The sequence below is a fragment of the Raphanus sativus genome, chromosome 7 (genome assembly GCF_000801105.2).
Source record: "Raphanus sativus cultivar WK10039 chromosome 7, ASM80110v3, whole genome shotgun sequence".
Taxonomy (NCBI): Eukaryota; Viridiplantae; Streptophyta; class Magnoliopsida; order Brassicales; family Brassicaceae; genus Raphanus; species Raphanus sativus.
In genome coordinates, this window is record NC_079517.1 from 1159572 (window position 1) to 1185946 (window position 26375).

Consider the following 26375-nt stretch of genomic DNA (forward strand, 5'->3'; position numbering starts at 1 on the left):
CATCCATCAGTTCAATCGGTCAGTCTCGGGTTTTAGTGATTTTTTAATATGAATATTTTAAAAACATAAATTGAATTGTCAGATCTCCGGATTAACCGGTATAATCACAATCGGGTTGAATTTAAAAATACTGATTTAAATGCAAAAATATTTTAAATACACACTCTTTAAAAATAACCAAAATATTTGTTAAATTATTAATAAAATTTTTCATCGTAAAATATCCCGCGCTTCAAAAGCGCGGGTCAAAATCTAGTGTTATATTATTATTGTTTACACATTGTGATAGTAGTAGCACCAGTAGCCTTCTTGAAATCATCATCATCTCAATTCACCTCTCAAGACAAGTGATGCATGTCTTATAGCTCTAGAAACTCTCCATACCTCGTGTTGAACGTGTTCCCAAGAAGCTTTGGTGTTTACTCTCTTTGCGTTGTCTATTGCATCATCAACTCCAGGAAACGATTTGGACCCATAGTCATCGTACTTGGATGGTCCGTATACCAAATGCTTGTACCACGGTCTTTCAGAGAGTCCGTCTCTGTCTGTCAAAGCTCTCTCCGCCATCATTAATCTGTCGTTCACCTCTCTCACTCTCAAAGCTCCCTTTACCCCCTCCTGTACAGAGTCCAGTGAAGCCACAGTTTGATTTTGTCAAAAAAAAAAAAATCAGAACTTAATAGACAATAATTAACCTCTTTCTCTATATTGATCTCTTGTGCAGCTGTATATAGATCTTGGATTGATTTGATTAACGGAGACAAATCTATGCCATGGCCTAACTTCTCCTTCTCCAAATCTTCTGCACTTTTCTGTTTTCCACAGGTAGACGGACAATCACTACTAACAGAAATTTTACTCGCTCATTAAACTGTTTTGATCAAATTTAGTTTTTACCTTGAGTTCTGATGCATAGGAGGTATAGTTGAAAGGTAAGAACTCATCATCTGCTAACCGAAGAGCGACCAAACCTAGAACACTTGCTATTGCGACATGTCTTTGGAACATAGGGTCTCCAAATTTTTCCATCCAAGTGAAGTCATCATACATAGAGTGATAGACTGGATACCCTGTTATTTATTAATCATTTAAAAAAAAACAATGATTAATTAGTCTCTAAAAAAGTAACTCTGTGTTTTGATACAACAGACCATGATGTTTAGTGTTAGTGTGTGAGGGACTGATTCAAAAGACTTACCTCCTCCGAAAAGCATGTCAACTGCTGGAACACCTACATGCTGCACAAACGATGCGTAATCCGACCCTCCACCTCCTAATCTTCCTATCTTCACATACCAAAGTTATACAAATCAGTTTTATCCATTTGACAAAAAGAATTGTAATCTTCTAGGTGTATCTAAAATTTTAGTGTATTCTTCACTTACCTCATCAGAGTTGCTTGATCCTATCCACGATTCATAGACGGTTTGTGTTGTGTTATCTGGATCCTGGACCTGCAGATTGTTTAAAACCAAAAAAAATTAACACACTAAACCAATTCCAAGATTAGCTTTAGAGATAAAAGACTGTTAGATGATACCTCTTTAGCCGCTTGTTTTATCAAGTCATCGAGTTGTGGAGTCGCAGAAACACGAAACCCTGGGCCGGATACCGCACAATCTACATTCAAGTAGGCCACTGCTCTTGAAGCTAGCATCTCTCTATTTTCTTCTACCCATTCTGTTGAACCAATCTACAGAAACAAAAAAAAAATTACATCAAGAACATGGCTTACTGCTGAACTGCTTCAACATTACATAAAGAGTGAGATAGAGGAGGCTAGACACCAGAGCATACTCCTCAGCATCCCAATTGCACAGAATAATCGTTCGTCTAGGCTTCCATCCTCTCTTTTGAAGCTTATCTAGTCTTTGTGCAATCTACAAGTAGTTTTTCAAGATAATGGAACCATTTATTTACAAACACATGTTGGCTTGGAAAGGAAGAAAAACTTTACTCACCTCCAAAAGAACAGCTGTCCCACTGTTGGGATCAACAGCTCCAAAAGTCCAAGCGTCTCGATGGTTTCCAAGAATCACATATCTAAAACCAACACACAACACAAGTCAGTCTATCTATATTTTACAAATACAACTGTGAATGGTAAACTACCTATCAGGCTCTTCTTCACCTTCAATGACTCCAATAACATTCTCAATCTCAGCTATAACACTTCTCCCCTGACACACCAACCCCCGCCAAAAAACATTCAAATCTTTTTAACACACAAAATCTAACAGACTTTCACAAAAAAAAAACTCACAACGTAGCTCAGGTTCAAGATCCCAGGCCCAGGCCCAGGCCCAGGCCCAACAGTCTTCAAGATCACTTCCGCATCAGCAGCAGATATAGGCAGCGAAGGTATACCCGGAGCATCACCACTCAGCTCCACATCCTCCTCCGACAACCTCTCACACCCATTAACGCTAGCCCACCCGGGAGTCGTCGGATCACCCAGCCCATTGTAAACAGTACCCACTTGAACACCACTCGGCGGCATCCATCTACTCTCCGGAAAACACTCCTCTCCTCCGTAATCTCGCTTGTCTGTGTATATCACAACTCCTACGGCTCCCGCCTCGTACGCGTTCCTCACTATGTCTCCTCTGTAAATCTTCCCGTACCTCGCGACCGCTACGGCGCCGGAGAAGTTCCCGCCGGCGGCGAAATCTTCGACGCGTCCGTAGTTCGCGTACGCCGCGGGACCGGAGACGTTGCCTGACTTGGCGTAGCCGTGGAACGTGGGCGTGACTTCGTCTGCGTGAGGGTTGTCTCCGACATGTTCTTGTTCTAAAGCGAAAGTCGTCGTTGTCGGGTTTGCTGAGTCTTTGGGTGTTGTTGTTAGTACGAGGGAGCGATGAACTGGGTACGTTAGAGATACTTGGTAAGAGACGAGGTGGGATTTGAGAGAGGAGGAGGTGAAGACGGAGAGGACGTATGCTGCAGCTTCGGCGTTGGCTGCTGAGCCGGCGATGTGGGGGAGGCGCGTGAGGGCGCGGAGGTTTGAGGCGATGGATGCGTTGTCGGAGAAGGAAGATGAGAGGAAGAGTGTGTGGTAGTGGTGAGGTTTTGGTGGGGGAGTTGAGAAGAGGAAGTAAGACAGAGCAGTGACTAGGAAGATGAGAGCTGTTGATTTCGACATCAATGGAGTGTCTCTGTGTTCTTTAGATGATGATCATCACCTTCTTTATGTCACCTTTAGCCATTATTGATCTTTACAATATTATTATTATTACTACTTTTGATGTCGTCATCATTCACTTGCACAAGATTACATTGGTTGAATCTTCGCTTCCACTTGGTGTGACTTGACTAGCCTGGACTGGACATTTGTTTCTTTTTTTTTTGTTCTCTTTCGAATATGTGAATATCGGTTTAGTTTTGGTTTTGATTTTTCGGTTCGGTTTGGTTTCGGTTAAAATGCCACTGTCTAGGTGTGAGAAAGATGCTTTGTAAAAATAGAATGCAGTATTGTTGTTTAGTGGCATAAAAATTGTATTAAAAATGTGTGGGTAGGATCAAAAGTTGAGTTATCAATACAAGAAGATGAGGTCTATGTAAATTTATTTTTAAAAATGTATTTCTCTTAATTTTATTGATAAAATGTACATTATTAATTAGGTAAGAAGAGTGACAAAAAAAAAAAGAGAAAAGAGTAATGGTTAGAGTCTGATCCATTCAGAGCCGTCGATGAAGGTAAGAGAAATAAAAGGCTTAGCTTCTTCGTCGGTGAGCTCTCTTGCCCAAGCCACCCTCCCTGCATAGTTTGCTCCTGCTCCCGTGCACTTGTACTGCCCATAGAACACCGTCCTGCATCCACATTTTTGTTTCTCTTACACTTTCAATTACTTCTTTCTTTACATTTTTATTTATATATTCTGATGATAATGTTTGATGCTCTGTATCTATGCATGCATTCTAGAGCACTAGAATAGACTATGCACGCCTACCTTAATGGGTTTAAACTTCAATATTTATAAAAGGAATGCACGCGCACACAAAAATTTAATATAAGACAAGAATTAAGTCGGTTGAAAGATGTCGAGTTGTGTAGTGGTGGGGACAACACTCTAAAATGGATGAGGCAACGAGATCATGTTTTGCAAAGTTGGACTGAAATGTCCAAAGTTTACATGTTATTATAGTCCGTTAGTTTTTAGTATTTGGAGTAAGTGTTATCTTCGAAGCCCACTGATATGATATAGAGTTTGGTTATAGTATGTAGTTTTAAAAGAAAAAAATAGTAGTGAAGAGTAAAGTAAACGTACATCTCGCGTGAAGGGTCGCCCCAATTGTACCAGCCTTTAGGGAGGATGATGTTTTCCATATAGGTGTAAGCAAATACGACTCTCGAAAAGGGACCCCATGCCCTCCCAAGGTACAAAACTCCTGTCCCTGTCACCTTACACTTCACGAACGAGAATCCTGTGTCCTCTAGCACACTGCTCCTCCCTTGCGCCGTCACTGCTCCTAGCTTATCCGCTATCGCGTGCACGTGACACCCCTAGTTTAAAACATCACTTCTTAGTAGTAAAATACCAATCTAAAACTGCTAGTTAAGTCATTTGTAAAAGGGTGGAGAGTGAGCAACATATATAGACCACACTGTGAGTTTACCTCATAGAGAGAAAGGGCATTGCCAAATATAAAGTCAACAGACCCTTCAATGTAACAGTCTTTGTAATAATGTCTTCCCAAATGGTCATAGAGAGTGTCTTGAGCACCAAGCATTTTACACCCGAAGAATGCAGCATTGTCCGCTGACACTCTCAACGCCACCGCTTGTTTTCCAACCGCGCCTGGCAAGGGAACTGGGGTCGTGTTCTGCATACAGATAAGACCGCTAAGATGGATTCAAAACTGATCCATCCAAATAGTATGAAAACTATGGTAATGGACCTAATGGTATAGCAAGTTATACCTTGAAAGTGATGTTCTTGGCGACAAAGAAAGGAGAGTTGACGGCAAACGAGGCAGAGTTGAATGTGCCCATGGGATTGCCTCTTGGGTCATGCGTTTGTGCTGTGTCTCCCCATTGCACTATTGTATTATCTGCTCCTTCTCCTTCTATTGTTATGAATGCCTTCATTGGAGGGATGTTCACTTTTTCCCTACATCCATTTTCCCCAATTTTTTACTATTACAATTATTATTATCGTAATTTTTTTTTTTGACTAAAAAAATTTTGGACAATTTCTCAATTTGTAGGTGTCATCCTTGCTAATCTTCTCTGTATTGTTACATTGTATAATAATTATTATTTATTTTGTTAAATTCTATTATAAATCTTTGAAGAATAGCTTTAGTAAGAAATAAACAATATAAAACTATGGATGGTGATCGTGGAGTGTGTTTGTGTATGTGGACCCATGGTGCTTTATAACTCGATAGTACCCAAAATGTCACTATTAAATTCGATTTGTTAGAGATTATATACATAACATAGATAGGAACTCCTCCACCTTTTACATATACTATATTAAAAAAAAATCCGGTTTGACGAGGTGATATAGTATTGATTTTGAGAGAAAGATTGCTACATTTTTTATTGGCAATACGTGTTTTAAATTCTCTCATTTTCATAATTACTTTTGGCTCATGCAAATGTAAGAAAAGGACGAAGATAAAAGATATGGCCGGTTTAGAGTGAAAACAAATTGCAAAAATGCAAAATGTATAGAGACAAAATACAGTATCTACCGTTCAGGCTGTTGGAATATATACTTACATCCACAGATTGAAAAAAGGAACATAAATCTACAGATGATGTGGTACCAAGTTGGTATTGATCAATTCCAAAATGTACCACTCAGTTTTTTTTATATAAACAATATACCTGCAAGATCGACCTAACTAAAGTAACATACTAATAAAAAGACCGACCTAATTAATATTCTGCCGTCTATTCCTCATGTTAAAAATAAAAAGGAAACTAAGATGAACTGATTAAACAATAATTAAACAGTATATGTTTTGATTAAATACTAATAGTAAATGTACCAAACTGAAGCAACTCATCTAATATATAGAACTAAAAAAAGGAAGAGAATTGTACTTACTTGTAAACTCCAGCATGAACTTTGATGACGACACGAACAAGATTGATGAGAGGGAGAGAATCAATGGCGTCTTGGATTTTAGTGAAGTCGCCTTTATTGTGTTTCTTATGGACCGTGAGTGTATACGAAGGGAAGATTTTGTTCTTGGCTGCCTTGAACACCGAGTGCTTGAGGCTCCCAACGTATCTAACCCATTTCAAGAATTCGTCTTCAGGGTTTTGTGTCTGACTCGTAGAGTTCACAGTCTTCTGGTTTCTTGGTTGTAATCGTAGACCTTTGGTGTGGCATTGTGTTTGCGCTGAACAAAGCAGGATAATGAGAAGGGAGAAGATTAGAATGGGAGCTTGGGATGAACTGAATTGGGGCATCTATACGACAAGAATCAATTACAAAATATAAGGTGTCTGTTTTTGTTTTTTAGGTTTGGCCAAAGATACAAAGTACGGCCAATAAATATATATGGCTTATGTGGGTTTCTCAATATGTATGTGTATATATACATGTGTGAGTGTTTATGTTGTTTAGAGAGGTGGTCGAGTGTTTGGTACTTTGGTAATGGTATTAGGTGAAAAGAGACAGAAGAGAAAGAGGTCACGGGGCGGTTCCACTCACATCCACGTAGAATGAGAGGTCTAGCAAAATTCCAAATTTAAAATACAAGGAGACTCTATTATTTTGTTATAGAAACCCAACCCACGAAGGAAAAAACAAACGATATGTAAAAAAAATTCCAAGCCACATTGATGTGGTACTCGTCTTCTTATTATTTATTACACTGCGGAACAAAAAGGTAATCACGAGTTATACCATATGTGAATTCAATTTTATGTAAAGAAAGGACTCTATTACGTCAATGAGAGGTTCCATTATGTGTGGAATAGTGAACAACGAAGACTAGAGGAGAGCTGTGTTGAACATGGACAAAATTTAAGAGAGTCCATGAGATGAGATGGAAACTAACACAAATTCCATGAAGCTAATATGGACACTAACTTAGGTTCCATCACATCGGATTAACCATTGGAAACTAAGTTGGTTGAAGAAAATTATTTATTTGGGTTTACTAAATATTCTGATATTCGTGAATGAAACGTTAAAAACAGTTAGTTTCAGATTTTAAAAATAATAATTAGAATTGTTTAGATGTTACGAAATTTATGAATGTTTCCTTACAACTTTTTCCAATTGTTGCAATTTTCTAACTTTTTGTAAAATTACAACTTTCTTATAATTACCAGTTTTTTTTTAAATAGTGCTTCCCCATAGAATTTCATTATTTCAGTAAAAACTTAAAAAGTTTAATATGTCGCTGTACACAATGTTCTCTTCCGTTGTATAGCAGCCACCATCCGAAAACATTTATGAACTAAAGATAAATTATATAGCAAGGATGAAGCTGGTGATGAGTCCACTGACAGGTGCACATTTAAATTGTACAGAACCGAAAAAGTTTTGTACACACAATTAAACTAAAGTGTTAATTTTATTCCATCAATTGATGTTGTCTTTCAGTGCCCGTGACTCTCTCTTATTTCCTTTCTTGTTGGTTTCTGGTGTGACAATACTCTTCTCGTGAACTGTGGTTTCAATCAATGCTTGTTCATTTATTTATATTTACAAATTAGGAGTTGATCTTGTAGCCATGAAACTCAGATAGAATTCAAAAGAATAGCCATATGACTTTCCAACTGAGGTTAATTATAATTTCATTTAAGTAAAAATGACCATGTCCTTACAAAAATTAGCATAGTTGTGTCAAAAGTTTTTCTTTTTATTCTTGAAAGTGTTTGAGAAATAACCTAGGTTTCAGACCCTTTCAGTGATCATGTTAGTGACCTTTTTAGAGCATCATTATCGTACAAATCTTTAATGGATTTTTTATTTATTTATTTTTTTCTGTTTTTGTCTGACTCAAAAAAATAATTAAAAAAAATAATTGCGGATCGCCACGTATCAGTGAGGTAACCGTTAAAAAATTCACCGAAAATGTTTCTTATTTAACGATTTGGACATACGATTTTTGTTATTTAGTGGGTTCCCCCTGTATTTTTTTGCTTAAGAAACCTTTCTTTTTGTAGGAAACTAGGGATAAAGGTGCTCTTATATTTTTAAATCCTTTTACAAAATAAGAGTTTGAGGAAGATGTTCAAAATTTACTCCAAAATTAAATGATATAAATGTCAATTCTTTTGTTGTTCTAACTATATATATAAATGTCAATATATTCATAAATTAATTTAGGTTATATATATGCATAGAGAGAGATGAAAATAAGATTGTGAAATAGTGTTGAACACGGAGAGTTGTGTTGAACAATGGCAAAAGTTAAGTTAGTTTTGTTCCAATTTAATTATAAAAATATAATTTATAAAACATAAAATAAGTTACTATTACATTATTTTATATTTAAACGTAAAATCAAAAATCACAATAAATATACAAAATGTAATCTAATAATTTTATATAATTATTTTTAATATAATATAATTATCATAGTTAATTTTTTATTTAGATGATAGTGTATAAGATTCGTATATTATATTTTATTTTATTTGTGTTTTTCTATTCATTCAAAAATATTATATACAAAATTATACTTAATATGAAAAGATGAAGTGTTTTATAAATACTTACACACATATAATAAGAGTAATTCGAGTTTTGAATTCTTATTTGGATTTCATTAACCAGCCGGTTACACACATTTTTTCTTCTAGAGTAGCATACAGTACAAATAAATATGACAAAGTTACATGGGATGAAAAATATGAATAAAATTCTTTTGTTTTCGTTCACATTGAGTTTTAAAAGCTATCAAAATATACACCCCAAAAGGAACCGATCATTCCAAGTCAAAAAAGAATAAAAGAAAAAACGCAAACCATTCGATTAGAGTCAATCAGCAGCGACCGTGACAACGTAAACGAATGGTTCCGTAAGGTCATCACCGTTACCTTGCGCTGTAATCACCACATCGACGCCTTCACTGCACGTTAGCTTTCTGGCTCTCTTCGCTTCTCCCTCCCAGTCTGTAGTAGCCACAACATAAAGCATCATAGCAGCACAGCATATCTGAGCCGCGAAAAGACCTATCCAAAGCCCACAAAATCCATACGCGGCCCAAAACGTTAGCCCAACCGCTACAGGCGTTCCAACGAGATAAAACGCTCCTAGGTTTATGTTGGCAGCTTTGGACGGCCGTGCCGTGCCTCTGACGACACCGCAACCTACTGTTTGCGGGCAGTTACCGAGCTCGCAGAGCCCTAGAATAGGCAGGGCAGCCGCTGTTAACTTGATGATGTCAATGTCGTTTGTGAAGATCCGTCCCCATACGTCGCTTACTCCCCAAGCAAACGCAGAGGCAGTCATGCCCATTACCCCGGCGAAACAAACGGCAATGATGGCTGATAACCTAGCCGTTTCGGGTCGGTTTGACCCTAGTTCGTTGCCTACGCGGGTGGAGACGGCGAACCCTAGAGACGATGGGAAAATGTAAAGCAACGACGTCGTTTGGATGAGAATACCCATCGCTGCAACTGGTGTTTTAGGGTTTACGAGTAAGCCACAAAGAACGGTCATTATCTCGTACCACCACCACTCTAGGCATACGCCTACGCAGCTAGGTATCGCGAGACTGATCAGTGGGACCCAGTCTTTGAAACATTCTGAGCTGGGGCGAGTCCACGTTGGCTCGTGTAGACCTTTGACCGAAACGTGGACCACAAGGAACACAACGACAAAGAGATTTGAAGCGGCTGCAGCCATTGAAACACCGACGAAACCCAATCCCATGTAAGAAACGAGGAGAAAGTTGATGGGTATGTGGAAGATGGTGCCGGCTAGTGTTGCGATCGTTAATGGGCTTGTGATTCCTTGTGCTCGAAGGTATATGCGAAGAGGATGAAGAAAAGAGTTGGTGAGCAAGTCAGGAATAGAGCATAGGATATATGTTTGAGCCAACGATGAAATACTTGGATCTTGATGGAGAGAGATCATGATCTTTCCCAAGTTGAGCCACAGAGTGACGATCACAAGCGAACTGGTGAGCAAGAAAAGCACGGTTCTCTGAAGAGTTAGTGAGAGGAGTTTTGGCTTGCCGGCTCCAAAGGCTTGAGAGCAGAGTGGGTCCATGCCGAGTGCAAGGCCTGCGAGGACTGAGTATCCAGTGATGTTGGCGAAGGCAATGGCCAAGGAGCCACCAGCGAGCTCTAGTTCACCGATATGACCGAGAAAGAGCATGGAGATGGCTGAGCGAGCGTAGAGGATGAGAGCGGCCAGGATTGTTGGAAAGGCTAAGGAGAAGAGAGACTTTGCCTCAGCTTTAAGCTCAGAGATTGGTGGGAACGTTTTGGTTGGGTTTTGCTTTTCTAGGTCTATCTTCGATAGAAGATTTGTTTGACTGTTGATGTTCGCGGTTTCCATTGTACTCTTTGGAATGAAACACAATGACAGATTTTTAGAATATTAGTAGATACGATTATGTTGAACAAAAAAAAAAAAAGTAGATACGATTATTTGCCGATATGTCTAAAGCATAGAGCTTATCCGGTTATATATACATTCCAGTAGACCTAACTGGGTGTCACGTCACCAATTCCAGGAATGCTAACGATCTTCAAATCATGGATTTTATTGTATTATTACAATATATAAGTCAAATATTTATTTAAAGGAGGGACTTCGGTTTAGTTTTCTTAGAGCATGTCTGAGATTCAAGAAAATTTCTCAAAGAAATAGAATGTAAACACTTGTCTGTAATTCTGTGCAATTAAATTTTGGTTTATCTCTTAAAAGTGAACAAGCTTTGAAGATGCGCATATTTCATAAGAGCATTTTCATTGGTAGATACTTTTATAGATATATTAAAATAATTAAGGAAAAGGAAAGAAATCAAGAAATTAAAGATAAGATTCTATCAAGTGAGATATATATTGACTGTAATGGTAAATCTAAAAGGAATTATAAATAGAACAAAGATGGATAGAGTAAAATGAATGACATGTAGTAGAATATAAAATATATTATTCCATTTTTTTCCTTATCAAATTTTCAATGGAATATTTTGCTTAGCATTTTTTGGAACTAGGTGTTTTCCTGCACCATGTGCAGTAAAAAAATTTTAAAATATTTTTTTAACCGATAAATATAAATTATATTTAACTTTTTATTAATACTAGGTGATTTTCCCGTACTCATGCACGGGTATAAATATTTTTTGCATTTTGAGTTTTAAGTATATAAAAACCAAATAAGTTTTGTTAATTGCATTTATTTCAATTTATTGTAACTTGTAAGTATATTTTGGTATTTCTTATAATGATTTATATGTTGTTTTTTGGAAAAATAAAATAGTATCATATTATCTAAATTTAGTTTGGATAAATTGGCAATCATAATTTTACTTTTTAATCATTTAATTGGTTATTTAATTTAAAATTAGTTGTAACATAAAAGGGTTATGATAGGATCAGATGATAGTTTCACAAAAAAGGATCAGATGATCAGTATATGTTCCATAGTCAACTTGTATTATTTAAATCTTTTTCTTTTATATATATATATATATATAAATTAAAATTTAAACAAAATATTTAAATGTGGTAAACTTTAGTTTTTAAACTAAAATGTTTTATTTTTATCATTAATAAAGCCGAAACTAAATAAATACAATTATAAAAAAGGTAAACTAAAAATTGAAATATTAACAATTGCATTATGCATAATATTTTAGGCCATTTAAAATATCAGTGTACTAATTATTTTGAGAACTAAAGTGATCATGAAACGTCAGAAACTAATTTTCAGATAGTATAACTGTTTAAGAAAGTTTTTTTAAAATATTATTTTCTTGTAAAATAAATATATTAAATAACTGTTTACAAATGTTTTGAATCACGTTCATATATAGGTGTTCAATATTTTATTTTATGTATATTTCCTTTTTAAATAATTTAGAAAACAATATTAAAAAGGAAACTAAAGCTTAATCTAATAATTTAGAATACTATTATGTAAATAGGAAAAACTAAATAACAATTTAATGAAGATTATCTATAATAAATAGGAAACTAAATAATTTAATTTAAAATACTATTATGAAAAAGGAAAAATAAAAATCTTAATAATTAGGTGATTTTTCCGTGCTCATGCACGGAAAATAAATATTTATAAAATAAATATAATATAATAGTTGATTGCTATATATTTTAATTTTAAATTTAATTTATAACTTTTATGCATAATTTATATTAATAATAATATTGCATTACTTTAATTAGACATATGATTTTAGATATGTTATATCTAGTCGATTTAGTTATCATTTAGGTATATTCTTGAATATTTTATAATGATTATATTTTGATCAAATGAGTCTAACTACTATAAGATGGTTTCTTAATTTTGTATAGGAGCAAGTGACAGACCATTTCAAGAGGATGAAACCAATCGCCAATAAGATTTTAAACATACTCATCAACAATCTAGGTGATTTTTCCGTACTCATACACAGATATAAATATTTATAATGTAAATATATTGTAATAATTTATTAATAGTTTAATTTTAATTTCGATTATTCTATAATTTTTTTTTGTTTTACTTAGATGTGTGATTTTGGATATGTAATATATGATTAGTTTGATTATCACTTTAGTATATTAGATATCATCAAATTCTTCAAATTCAACCATGGTATTTTTTATTCTAAATATATTAAATTTATGAATAATTTGTAATTTTAATTTGGATTGATTTTTCCCTTAGATATGTATATATATTTTAGTAATAATATTATATATATTTTTGAAAATCAAATAAAGAACTTAAGTGTTGGTTTATTCAGAATACATAAATAAAAATAGCAATAATATTTTGAAATCTCATATATATATATGTTTTACCAAATAAATAAACTGTAACAATTAGTTAGTAATTTATTTTTATTTATTGGTATGGTTTGAAGCATCCTTTAATTTATATGTATAAAATAATAAACATTACTATAAAATAATATGTTCTTTATTTTACGTTTGATTTTATATATAATAAAATTGATTAGTCTAATTACTCATTTTGTGGATAGGGTGACATATATTCTTTTATATTAAAGTATAATTATTTTTATTTTTATTAATCCAGTTAGATTGTTTATCGCTTCAACTCAGTTTTTCATCTTAAATGTGTAAATATATTTTTTTGTAATATTTATAACAATTTTTTATTTTTTATTCTTAAAATATTTTAAAAATAAAGAAATAATCAGTAGAAAGTTGCATAAAAATGACGGATACATTTTTTAATCTCAAAACGCATATTGGTATTTATAATAACTAAAATATTTTGTAAGTTCTAAGTAATATTATAACTTAGATTTATAAAATTAAACTGAAAATATATTCTTGAATATAATAATTCAGATTTTCTTATGTACTTTTATCATAGGTATATTGGATTGTACAAATATAAGGGAAAAGGGAAAAAAGTAAACTATATATTAAGTAAAACATAAATTTTTAATTGTGGCAAAATATAATATTTTAGTTTATTAAAAATTTTAGGATTATATAATTTTAAATTTTTTTTTTGTAATTTCTTGTTCAAAATATGCTTGTGATGAAATTATTTATCATAAAAATATCAATTAACGTTTTAAAAATAAATATCAGTTCTTTTAATTTTTCTTGAGAAATTATTTTATATAAGTAAAATAAAATTATAGACATTTTTAGGTTTTTAATTATAAAATATTAATAGTCAATAAATATTATAATAATGAATAAACCATTTTAATAATACTAATTAAAATATTATTATTTACCTATAGGTATATTGGTTTATCTAATCAATTTTTATGTAATTATTTGAGAAAATATAAAGACATAAGGAAAATATTTTTATTACTTTGGAAATATTTTTATATTGGTTAAGGTTATGTTTTAAAGGAAATATCTATTTTTCTAAATATCAAAATTATTTTTGTTAACTTTCCTTTTTATGAAATCATATTATATATAAATATATTCTCTTGTTTTAAATTCGTTTTTTTTTAATTTAAAGATGTTTTTAACTATATATGTTAATAAAGAGGAAATTTCTAATTAACAGAAATTATTTAAAAAAGGGAAATCAATTTTAATATAGTAATTATATATAATATTTTTGATTCATTAAGGGTGTGATCGTAATCAACCATTGCGAGAGTTAACATGAGCGCGACACATAGTAAACTGACTTCTCAAATAATATTATAGAGATTATAAATTTTCTTTTTCTTATCAATATTTTAATATAAATTTGATTTAACTGAACATTAAAATAAGATAAAACAATTTGTTTATTTTGAATTATATTTAAAAATGTGCATGTATATATTTAAAATTATAATCTTAGGTAAATTTTTCTATCTATTTATTTTAATTAAATATGTAAAATTGCATAATTGTCAAAAATTAAATAAAACAATATTTATAAAATCTGTAGATATATATAAGAAACTGATGATTTTACGATTTAATTTGATTTTATGATTTAATTTTTATAATTTTCTAAAAATATGTATATATTTTTGAAATATTTTTAATTTAAATGATATTTCGAAATTTGAAATGCCATAATTGAATATATTTATTTTAATGATGATTTATGACTTATTACCATATTTTTAAAAAGTCCAAAAATATAAATCGACAATAAATGTAATATATGAGTTATTACCATATTTTAAAAATTTACCAAAAATATAAATTAACATTAAATATAATTGTCCATGTCATATTAATTTATAAGACATGTCATCAATTTTAGTAGCCATGTCATATTATTTTTGTGAAAATGATTGTAGAAAATACCTGTGGAAAAATTACTTCTCAAATATAGTCTAGGGGATATGTGGAATGATTATTCCGTTACCTTCGAGATAAAATGGTAATTTTTTATAGAATTCATCCATATCATTCCATTCTAAAATAAGTAATATAATTACAACCATAAGATTCATTAGAAACTCTTTCTACACATGTTTATCTATAAAGAATCCATTTTTTTACTTACTAAAATTTAATTAAATGTGTGATGAAAGAAATTCAAAGTTATTTGTTGTGCATTTCTTTTTCAAATCTCCGTCTTATCTACGGTTTTCCAGTGTTTTAACTATCTGTTTCGTATGACAAATTTTTTAAATATCTTTCACCAAAAAAGTAAAAATTTCTAGTGTACTTTTTAGTTTTTTACTAGTGCAGATTAAATTAACTTAATATTAAATTTGAAATGTTATATATCATCTTAAAAGGTGAATATTAAAAATTAGATGCTAGATGTGATTCAATGATCAAATTTGAATCTTAAATTATACTCTTTTGTCATTTCAAAGCTATACTTAACTACAATTTAGTATGGATGAATCCTTTTATGACACATGTTTTTTCTTGTGCACCCCTTTTGTGACACATGTAAATTAGGGGTGTTTGTATTAGAAATTTTATGTTTATTTCTCTGCCCCTTAGAATGGTTCTAGAGGTGTTTGTGTTCGATCCTTCATGTAAACATTCGAACAAATTAATGGATCCGACTACTTTCTAATTAACTTTGAAACGCTATAATGTTGCTACCACACACTACACGGCATGAGGAGCACTTGCATATGATATGAGTACTGGCCTAACGAATCAAACTTACCGTAGCTAACTCCAAGATCCTTAATCATACTTCGAGTAAGATCACTTATCGTCATCACCCCAAGAATACTCCTTAATTATAGGGAAAACACTAGCGTTTTAGACTTTTTTCACACCTTTATCTTATTCACATATTTCATGAACATTTGATCAATTTCACTAGCTTGACTTTGTTGAAAAGAAATCATAAAGCAATAAGAACCCAAATGAGAATATTCAACTTTAATTACAACAACGACTCTTGAAAGTTATTTATTAATCAATTGGTACAAACGACAATTAAAAATAACAGTAGGTAAGTGAAACCTCCCTTAACTTGTTCTACCATAAAATAGCCACACCTGGCTAAGTACGTCGTGGGTTTGTTCTTTTTTGGCTTCCGACTAAGTCTCGTGCCCAAAATTCTAACTTACGCATCAGAATCACATCATCACTTTCACTTCGAGGCTTAACGTGTTTGTTTCTCATTTGCATGAAGATTTCTCCAACAGTGAACGAACCCTGCCCTTTTTACAAAAAAAAAACAGTGAAACGAACCCATAAACGCCAAACAATGTATGTTTACTTTGTTTAATATAGTTAATAATACTAGTATGTACTTTATTACTTATGATTTCATTAAGATTTTAGAAAAATAAAATTAGTATTAAATAAATTATTTTTAAAATCTGTTTTTTTGTTAATTGAAAAAGTAAAATTTCTACAAACTATTAAATAATTTTAAAATTGTTTTTAACATTAAATAGTTTTTAAAATTAGTTGTTTCAAACTTCATTTTTTTTCTTGGTACTTATATTTTTAATCATTACATATTTAAACACATAGCACAATATTATAAAAAAGTTACTATCAAATAATATTTTGCAGTTATCTTTTAGTTATTATTTTAAAAATAGAAAATTACTAAATAATTAATTTTTAACAAAATTTGTTTTGGTTATTAACTTAGTATATATACTTTTAATTATGAGGTATATTAGCACAAGTCGTCATGTGTCGCCATCATATTAATTATCAAATTTGAAGAACCAAACAACTTTTAAGAAAAAAATATTAAACAAAAATAAATTATAAAATGCAACAAGTACAATAAATTATTTAATAAAAATCATGAATAAAAACTATTTAAATAAATAAATAAAACTCATCTATGTACCATGATTATAAAATACAAGTTTGACTTGAACTTATGTATGAAAATAATTTTTTAATTTAAAATAAATCTCACAAAACATATGCAAATCAATCATAAAATTATAATCAAATGATTATTATTTTATGTTCTTTATTAAATTAAACATCAAACAAAATCCGTTGCAACGCAACGGACTCTTATCTAGTTACTTATAAAGTCAAATTAACAAAGCAATTTAATCTTCTAAACTGAAAAAAGGAAGAGTAAGCTTTTTAATACAAACTAGATTTTGACCCGCGCTTTGGAAGCGCGGAATATTTTACGATGAAAAAATTCACTAATAACTTAACAAATATTTTGGTAATTTTTAAAGAGTATGTATTTAAAATATTTTTTGCATTTAAATCAGTGTTTTAAAATTCAACCCGATTGTGATTATACCGGTTAATCCGGAGATCTGACAATTCAATTTAGGTTTTTAAAATATTCATATTAAAAAAAAATCACTAAAACCCGAGATTAACCGATTGAACTGATGGATGACCGATATGTAATCTAATTGGATTTAAATTGTAATAGTTTCATAATTTGTAATCTTATAATCCAAATTTTAAAGTTTCTTATTTTGCAATTTATGAAATTATAACGTTTCTACAAAATTTTAAAAAGAAAATGATATATATATAAAATAACTAAAATTAATTATTGTATTGTTTGGAAACATTGATAGTAGTATAAAAAATATATTGTTTGGAAACATTGATAGTGGTATAAAGAAATAAGTATATTGTTTGGAAACATGGATATTAGTATAAAGAAAGGAACATTAGTGATTTAATGTAGGTTTTAACTATAAAGTATAAAAATGTATTTAATTTAAAAACTTACAAAATAAATGTTAGGTCCAACAGAATGTTTCTGTTTTAATAAGATAGATTCTTGTTTCGACATGCAAGCACAATATTTTTGCTTCTCAAAGTTTTTCTTTTGTGCGATTTGCTTCTCAAACTATACAATGGAATATATTTATGTTAGAATACGTAGTTTAGTACAAAAATAAAAAAAACAAAACGAAAACAAGACACAGTCACATAGGTATTGTCAATGCATACACATTGTATTAGGATCTAGTCATCTAGGTATATGTTTTATAGATATATGCGTGTATCCTATACGTCCTCTCATCAGTTTCTGAATTCATGATTGTTCATGCCTTTTTCCTAGAAAAATAAAAGATATATTCATCTTTCTTTTTGTTCTCCTCTTCATGAGATACCATTACTTATACTAAGTTTGCAACAATAATAATAATCAGAAGAGAAACAAAACGCTCTATCTTGTAAACGTTTTATATTATTTAAATTTGAAAGCCTTTACTCAAAAAAGAAGATCATCTTAGAGTAAATAACCCACTTTAGAGATACATGAAAGATAATAAAAGTTTTGTCATCAACGACAAGTCGAACACTACGTAATATATTTTGTTATCAACGAAGAGCCGTTGTAATCTTTTTGTTTCTTGGAATCACTGTTAGAGCATATCCAATGTACACTTCTATTTTTTCCTCTAAAATAGAGAAATTCTATTATAAAGATTGAAATAGCATATCTCTATATTTACCTCTAAAATAGAGAAACTATATTATAGAGTCATAGGAACAAATCCTCCTCTATAATAGAGTTTCTCTATTTTAGAGGAAAATATAGAGATTAAAATAGAGGTGGGTTGGAGATGGTCTTACTTGTTATACGGATTTGAATTTGTCTCAATAAAACCTGTCATCTTAAGAGTGTTACTTGATTTTTTCTTTGTCCTCAAACAGCCGTACATGTTTGTGTATATTATACGAGAGCAAGCTAAAAAGAATTACATATTTTTGCGATTTTGATGATGCATTGCTGTCCCAAGATAGCTGTTGTTGACAAAGGTTAAAAAATAGATGCTGACTTTTTGGGTTCTATCTGCAAAGGTTGGACTTTTATAGTGGTTGCATATATTTGAATTCTTATATATTTGCTAGTCTTAGATTTCCTCTGTTTTATAAAATATGTTATATTCGTACTTGCTAGTTTTTTTAAAAATTATGCTGATGTACCTTTGTTTACTATAATACTATATATCCCTATCCCTAGTTATTTTAAATAACTTAAATACAAAAGTTATAGTTTTGGGTAAAGGGTATGTAAAATTGCACTGACATGTCAAATGATAACTTTTCGGAGGTAAAATGTTAAGATGTGAAATGATAATCTACTTATAATTAGAAAAGTTTAACTCTAAAGCAATACTTATTTGGAAATCAAGAGAGTAAATATATTTTTCAATCCCATTTTACATAAACAAAATTAGCTTCCAAAACATATGCTATAAAAGAATGCCTAAGAGGTACAGTTATTAGGTGGTAACTGATCATAACGTTAACATGTAAATTTGATTTTGAAGATTAGCCTTTACTTGGTGAAAAACAAAAGCTAAAATATTTAATATATAGCATTTCAATGCTATTGGCATGCACTATCTAGGCTTTAAGCAAAAAAGCAAAAAAATTCACCCCGTAAAAAAAAATTTGTGTGTTCAGTTCATGCTTTTTCTCTCAAAGAGACGTGCTTTTCGATTGGAACCATGTCCGTGTAACGCTGAAGCATGCTGTATTACAGGTCACACACCTACGCTTCTAATAGTTTTTTTTTTTTTTGAAACCATACGCTTCTAATTAGTTATCTTTTCCATCTTGTGAAATCAAGATCTAAAATAGATACCACAGTACTAGTAAATAAAAAAAATTCTTGTGTTTAATTAGTCAAGCAATACTAAACGGATCATAATACAAAACCAACAGGCATTCAGTATTCTGATAACCATTTCATCCTATGGACAGTTTTCTCGAAGTAAAAGTAAAACACAAATGATTTTTTTTCTTCTTCAGAAAACAAATTAGTTGACAACTTTTCCGTCAACGCATATAAAATTATGCCAAGTTTTGACATTTTGTCAGTAATAAAAAAAAAGAGGATAATGTGTAGACTGTATGTAATAGTAGTACTCCAATACCAACATTTCAGATTCCAAATTATAAAAAAATGACAACTGGATCGGATGGGTTAACCGAGACTACTCCACATCTAAATGCAATCACTGGAATAGCAAGCGCAAAGACGTTGGTAACAAGTCATGTGGAGAGAGTAAAAGTCAGGATGGCACATCGTGATAGATATTAGGAGCCCAGTTCTTTTGAGATATATGGTGCTCACCACAACTCAGGAGGCCATGCACGTACGATGAACAAGATCCATGCAGCTTCAGATGTTTTGCTCGTGTGGTAAAATAATATTTTTCCGCATAGATCTGTAAGGTCGATATCGTCCTGATGAAAAATCTAGTTTTGAGTATTTTGAACTTTTGGAATGTAGTTGAGAATTTGGATCCTTGTGTAAACATGTTGTAGATCACGTCAATAATTGAATTCTGTAAATGATATTTAAGAATAAGAAGTCAAACTGAAGCTATTTAAAGTTTCCATTTTGTTGGATTGGGATTCGATCTGGCCACCTGAATATATGTAAATCTCCACAATAAACATAAAACTCCCAAGTCTACAAAAAAGTTTACGAATCCTAACATCAGAAACTTGAATGCGTCTGCAACAACTTCCTCTGAGGATAAAGAGTGACCTAAGAGTTAAACATATAACTCACCATCCAACATTAAATACTTCTAGGGTTTCTAGATCCACGGATTCTTCTTCGCTGGTTTTGAGTCCAATCCAGAGCTTGTTTTCTGGAAACAAAACAAAAGCCTTAAAGTTAACATATGCCCTTCTCAAAAACTAGTATGATTAGTCGTGACACATCCTCTTGACTATTTTCCCAGAGGTGCTTACCAATTTCAGTTTCTTTGCTCTACCACGAATCCTGTTCTTCTGGGGTTTCAGCTTGTATATCCGAACCATCCAATGGTGACTCGTGAAAACCTGATATGGCAGAACAAAACCAATCACATTTACCAGAATCTAAGTAGAATCAGTTCGCTCCGGGTCTGTGGTACAGAATTTAAAGCTCACCTCTTCGAAATGTGTGAGCTTGAAATTTTTCTTCCCGATCTCCGTCCGCCTAACCCGATCATAAGCTTTGCCATCTGTCTCTACAAACCTGAAACGAAAAAAAACATAAATACTGAGCCTTGGAAACAGAGTTCAAGCTGACAGTGACAGGAAAGCTTCGTACCTGTAGTAAGAGAGCTTGTACATAAGGCAGTTCAACATTGTCGGCGTGGCCTCAGAATCAATCCGGTATTGGCCATCTCTCTTTTGCAATAAAATAAACAGGTAAGATTCAATGTCTTCAAATTTTTTTGAGCCATCATAGCTTGGTGCTAATACCGAATGAAAAAAAAAAGTACCAGATAGTCAGCTTCCTTTATGTGAGGAAAGACGCCGCCTCCAATACGCACCATCCACAGAAACTTGTTAATATCATCACTTGGGTAACCAATAAGACCTGGTGAAAGGATTGTCACATCAGAGAATATACTTCAAAGGTAAACACAAGAAAACAATGTCACAAGAGAAGAAACACACCACCAAAGACGACAAGAACGTATTTCACATCCAAGGAGTTGAAGATTTCCCACGCCGCCTTTTCTGGAGATGACATTGCAGTGCCAACAGTTGCAATGTGAGTATTATTCCAGGTGTTGTTGTCAACAATAACAGTTCTATTAGCCATAGCTGTCGTCTGATAACCATAGTCCCACCATGATGCCACCTACATGATTTTATTTCGCAAAACCAAACTCAGGCAACTTTATACTATCAAAGACACAGCCTATATATCTTTAACAAAGCAGGATTACTAGGATCTAACAACTGACTAAAAAAAAACTCACTTTGTCATCCACGTCAGTATTGTGGCTTAACCATGCATAAGACTCTCTAAAATCATCAAAGACATGTAGGCCGTCACGCGATTGAGATGTCAAAACTATTGATGGAGCTGAGTATGCTTCTGCAGCTGCCCATACACAATGAATCTACAAAAAAAAAGAGAGAGGAAGGTATGCGTTTGAAAGTCTTATCATTTGTACTTTGTCGTCTCGACTAACTATAGAAGATTGGATCAAAACTAGTAACTCGAAGGAAGTATGCATACCACATAGAAAGCACCCAACATTATAAGGAGAAGAAGCGCAACTATGGAGGCTTCAAGAGGCAAAACAAGAGCCCTTTTCTTCGCAATCTTGGACTTAACAGAAGGTTTATCAGCAGGTTCTCTCTCTTTCTTCTTGCCTTTTTTTGACGACCGCTCTTTTGCAACTTCTTCACCCTTGTCAGTCTTACCAGAAGATGAATCATCTTTTGGGGCATTGTTTGTAGAAGTGTTGTCCTCTGCCTAACAGTCGAAACACAAACCATTTTGTGACCAGAACTTGGGTAGAACAGATGATTCATCTGAGCGAACAAAGTAGAGAGAGAAGCATACTAACATCATCTTTGGAATTAGACGATCGACCTAACTGGTATTTGATGGAAGCCGTGAAAACATCAAAAGCTTGAGAGAGCGCAATTCCAGACATGATGCATGCTGCTGGAGCAAGCACGAGCATAAGACGAACCTAGCAAATCAGGAAGACATGTGAAAAACTCCGGCAAGGGAAATATGAAACTGTATTTCGTAGACAGGCAACTCACCATAACTCCGGAAAAGTATACGGACATAACGATATACAAGACCACGAAAGAGCTCGCATCAGATAAAGGCGAAAAGCACGCCTACCAAGAAGAGAGAAAAGAATCAACACTAACTCTACGGATACAGTCATTTTCTTCCGTACAAAATCCAACTACAATAAACGTTTAACTTACAATGATGCCAGCAGGGACCAAGAAAGCCAAAACATTGATATCCATGAAATAGGACGGCCAAGTTGGAGGTTGATGCTCACTGACACTTGCAATAATTGGAATATACTTGCTTGCATAAGTTCTGTTACATGATAGATAAAGAAACCAAGAAAGAACAAGGGAGTGTCAGATATGCTGCAGGCAAGATGATAAGAGTCATAGAGCAGAATTCCTGAACCGTGGACAATGGCATACTCGAAATTTGTAAATAAACTTGATCGCTAGGGGAAATAAAGATTGAAAACTAGAACCACTCACGGATCAAGTAGACTCAAACTCCTACCACTCCATCCTCCTGTTGGACTTGAAGCTACCAGTGCCACAAGAACTGCTACAACTATGAGACACACAACCCTGTAAAAATAATGGAGCAAACACACTTTTTATACCATGACACACAATCCAGGAAATCTAGAGGTAGTTATTCCATATGTACTATCTACTACAGTTGGATTAGATGCAGATAAATTCCTCTTATCAGGGTGTGGTAATCGTAGACATGTCAGAGAATCACAGTATAAGAAAGCTTACAGGCCGATAGACACAACAAGTGTCACAGCAACTTTGAACATTTTGGGAGAGAGAATGCCTTTGATATAGTATACGAGTGCTACTACGTGGATGATGATGAAAACCTGCATAAGTTACCGACAAAATAATTAGAAAAATAGAAGATAAGAGAAAAAGTAGTACCAATATTCAGTCAGTTGCAAAACATAATCCAACATATCCATCCCAGTAAAGTGTACTTCGTATAATTAATTGTATGGTGTTCAACAAATAAAAAAAAATCTCACAAGACAAACTTAAAATTTCAAAGAGGCTTCAAATTTATAGGCTAGGAAAATCGACAGCATATATAAACTCGCATCCAGGAAACTAAGTATCGAGAGGACAGATCCATGGTCGATTTAACACTCAAATTTGGAATGAGTAAACTAAGCATTAAAATAAGAGGCAAGCGTGAATATAAGGGCATGAAGAAAGAACTCACCAAAAACGAGGCAAAATGTTCAGATGTCAGAACCGCATTGAAACCAACAACAGGTACCAAGGCAGCTAACAGCGTGCCCAGCACAACCTGCATACGCATACACACAATTTGTGTCAATAACTTTCAGAATAGTCTCATTCCAGCTAGTATTATTTAGTATCTTACGCGATATATACAGCCAATACAGCATAGAGAGACTATTAATTTCTCAATAACACGAATTAAGGTTACCAACATTTGTGATAACCATATGAATCATTATGAAGCTTCCTATACTAGCCACAAGAGGACAGTTCAAGAAACCTTAAAGGCTTAAAAGCAGTTGTGTTTATTATACCTTTTAATCATTTTATCAGTTTAATTTGTTGTGCACCTATGAAAACAGTTTTATACTAACTAATAGCTAGGGTCCAATGCTGGACAGTAAAAAATAGCATACATGACTCTTACTTGTACATTCAAACTTTTCAAGGAAACAAACAGAGAAACGCCTGTTAGGGTACTGATTGAAAAAATATTTTTATCTGTTACTAGAAGGAAAAATACATACCAAAGGAGCATAGGCAATGTACAGTCGAGGAGAGTATCGGCCAGTTACAATGCACAGAAGTACATGCATTGGTATCAGATTGATAATGAAGGTATAACCTCCCCAAGAACATACCTAAATGATGAAAAAAAAAAAAAGATGTGAAAGTTGAGCAGAGAATAGTAGAGTAAAATGGGGAGTTATCCAAGTCGTACCATGTAGAAGTATGTAAGAGCATTCAGTGTAGCATAAAACAGGGAACCTGTATTTAGTGTCTGCAAAAAGTCCACCAGAAAGAATAAATTTACGAACTGTGTTGAATAAGAAACGGAAATTTACAAGAGAATGCTTGATGTTGGCTGTCAAATGGATATATGGTGAAAAATCAAAACAACTTTACATGGCAATGGAGAAAACCCTAACCTTTATGTAAAGATAGAAAGTGAAGATCAAAGCAAAAATGGCAACAGCTTCATTGTCATAGCTTCCAGCAACAGATCGGGATATATATGAGGGAACCTGCAAAGATAGTTCAGTAAAAAACTAGCATTCCAAAGAATCGCATCTATAGACATTTGTTGCAGATTCCACTAAACGATCAGTTTACATGACATCCAATAACCAAGCACTAACCTATTATAATTCATTTATAGCCATGATGTTCAGCTCTAGGAACAAATTTGTTTGATTCTTTTAAAAAATTCATAGCCATAATGTTTTAAGAACTTAATGTGTTACTGTTCAGATTCTTCAGAGACATCTAATAGAATAAAAACTCTATGTATGTTGAATAAATTACCATGGCCAAAAGAGCAGCAGCTGCTAGTCCAGCACCGGAGCCCTTAACTTCCTGTTAAAAGGCAAAATAGCTAATGCTGGATTAAATGGTTCTTGAATATACTAAAAACAAAAATGTTAAGGTAAATAACAAACCTTGGTCAAAAGGTAAGTTGCCCAGGATGCGAAAGCTGAAAATACAGGGGCAGTGAAGACACAAACAGTCTCTACTGATAGAGGAATGTTTATTGCATTCAAGGCCCTGGTGGCAGATGGATATAAACATCAGGAATTATAAACTGATTGATCTACACGTGTGTATCAAAATAGTCGGTGAAACACCACTCACCACCAGATGGTTCCAGCAGTCAATGTTAAACCAGGATAAACAGTTCCTCCAATCACACGGCCAAGAGGATACCTATAAAAAGGAAAAAAAGATAAGTATAGTGCTAGTGAAGAAGACCAAAAGGATCTAACTTTCTGGTACAAAAATTACCAGGTCCGATCATCAAACCAATTCCAGAACTCGTATATCCCATTCTTCGATAAGAACTGAAACAGACAATAAATAAATTAAAAGGAGAAAACTCACACACAAAGCAAACGTGTAAGCATAATACCTGAGTGACTCTGTAATTGAAGTAAGGATCAAATTCATGAATCACACTTTCATACTTTATGACCTGAAAGGATTAGAAGAATAAACGTTAGCAACAAACAAATATGTACACCGATCGATCAATCGCAGTATAATGAGATCGGATCCAGAATAGTCGGATCTAAAGTAGTTAAATCGGATCTAGAATCGTTGAGCATTTTGAAATAAATCAAAAGGAGAAGAGACGTTGGTTAGTGAACTCACGGAGAAGAGACGGATCGAGAAAGCGAGGACACCAATGAGGAGGAGGATCAGAGCTGAGAGAACAGTACCGAAAGCATTCCTCATCGCAGACGACGTTCCAGGAGGTGGACTCTCTTGAGTCGCCATTTTTTCTTTACGCTGAGAATGTGAGGAGCTCTCCGGCTCTATAGAGAGAGACTTTGAAGGAGGACCAAGACTCGGAAGGGTTTTTCAAAAGCAGCAGACAGAAACAATCCAACCCAATCTTTACTCAGCAGTAATGAATTACAGACATGTTGTTAAGCTTTGCAGTAACTAGTAAACTACTGGCGCGCCTTCGTGGATTTAACACTTGTCAAGTCTTGATTCGTTTACCCTCATCTAAAGCTCCCTGTTTTTTTAACGTGACAAACCAAACCGTAGTTGACTTTTTCGGACCGGTGCAAAATTAGAATTCAAATAA

General features: G+C 33.1%; 4 protein-coding genes across 4 annotated transcripts; all 4 read right to left on the reverse strand.

The window, feature by feature from the left end:
- Positions 1-166: 166 nt before the first annotated feature.
- On the reverse strand, positions 167-3314 carry LOC108817269 (probable glutamate carboxypeptidase LAMP1). The gene is made up of 10 exons (XM_018589915.2): positions 2264-3314; positions 2113-2180; positions 1962-2043; positions 1788-1880; positions 1541-1693; positions 1386-1454; positions 1199-1286; positions 898-1070; positions 696-812; positions 167-618 (listed from the first exon to the last, which is right to left on the reverse strand). Exons 1-10 carry the CDS (start codon positions 3140-3142, stop codon positions 322-324), a joined length of 2019 nt encoding a protein of 672 aa, XP_018445417.1. The 5' UTR covers positions 3143-3314; the 3' UTR covers positions 167-321.
- A 235-nt stretch (positions 3315-3549) lies between these two features.
- LOC108817270 (probable pectinesterase 53) lies at positions 3550-6648 on the reverse strand. Its single transcript, XM_018589916.2, has 5 exons — positions 6060-6648; positions 4922-5111; positions 4618-4824; positions 4269-4504; positions 3550-3810 (listed from the first exon to the last, which is right to left on the reverse strand). The coding sequence occupies exons 1-5, from the start codon at positions 6425-6427 to the stop codon at positions 3663-3665; spliced, it is 1149 nt and encodes a 382-aa protein (XP_018445418.1). The 5' UTR covers positions 6428-6648; the 3' UTR covers positions 3550-3662.
- Positions 6649-8738: 2090 nt separating this feature from the next.
- Positions 8739-10558, reverse strand: LOC108816623 (protein DETOXIFICATION 52). Its single transcript, XM_018589187.2, has one exon. The coding sequence runs from the start codon at positions 10479-10481 to the stop codon at positions 8955-8957; it is 1527 nt and encodes a 508-aa protein (XP_018444689.1). The 5' UTR covers positions 10482-10558; the 3' UTR covers positions 8739-8954.
- A 9865-nt stretch (positions 10559-20423) lies between these two features.
- On the reverse strand, positions 20424-26188 carry LOC108818107 (dolichyl-diphosphooligosaccharide--protein glycosyltransferase subunit STT3A). The gene is made up of 23 exons (XM_018590973.2): positions 25934-26188; positions 25692-25754; positions 25568-25623; positions 25418-25489; positions 25225-25330; positions 25091-25141; positions 24715-24810; positions 24507-24566; positions 24313-24426; positions 23763-23849; positions 23300-23403; positions 23027-23122; positions 22730-22850; positions 22556-22636; positions 22351-22479; positions 22017-22256; positions 21754-21897; positions 21446-21632; positions 21268-21365; positions 21093-21172; positions 20930-21017; positions 20750-20839; positions 20424-20646 (listed from the first exon to the last, which is right to left on the reverse strand). Exons 1-23 carry the CDS (start codon positions 26057-26059, stop codon positions 20593-20595), a joined length of 2343 nt encoding a protein of 780 aa, XP_018446475.1. The 5' UTR covers positions 26060-26188; the 3' UTR covers positions 20424-20592.
- Positions 26189-26375: the final 187 nt, after the last annotated feature.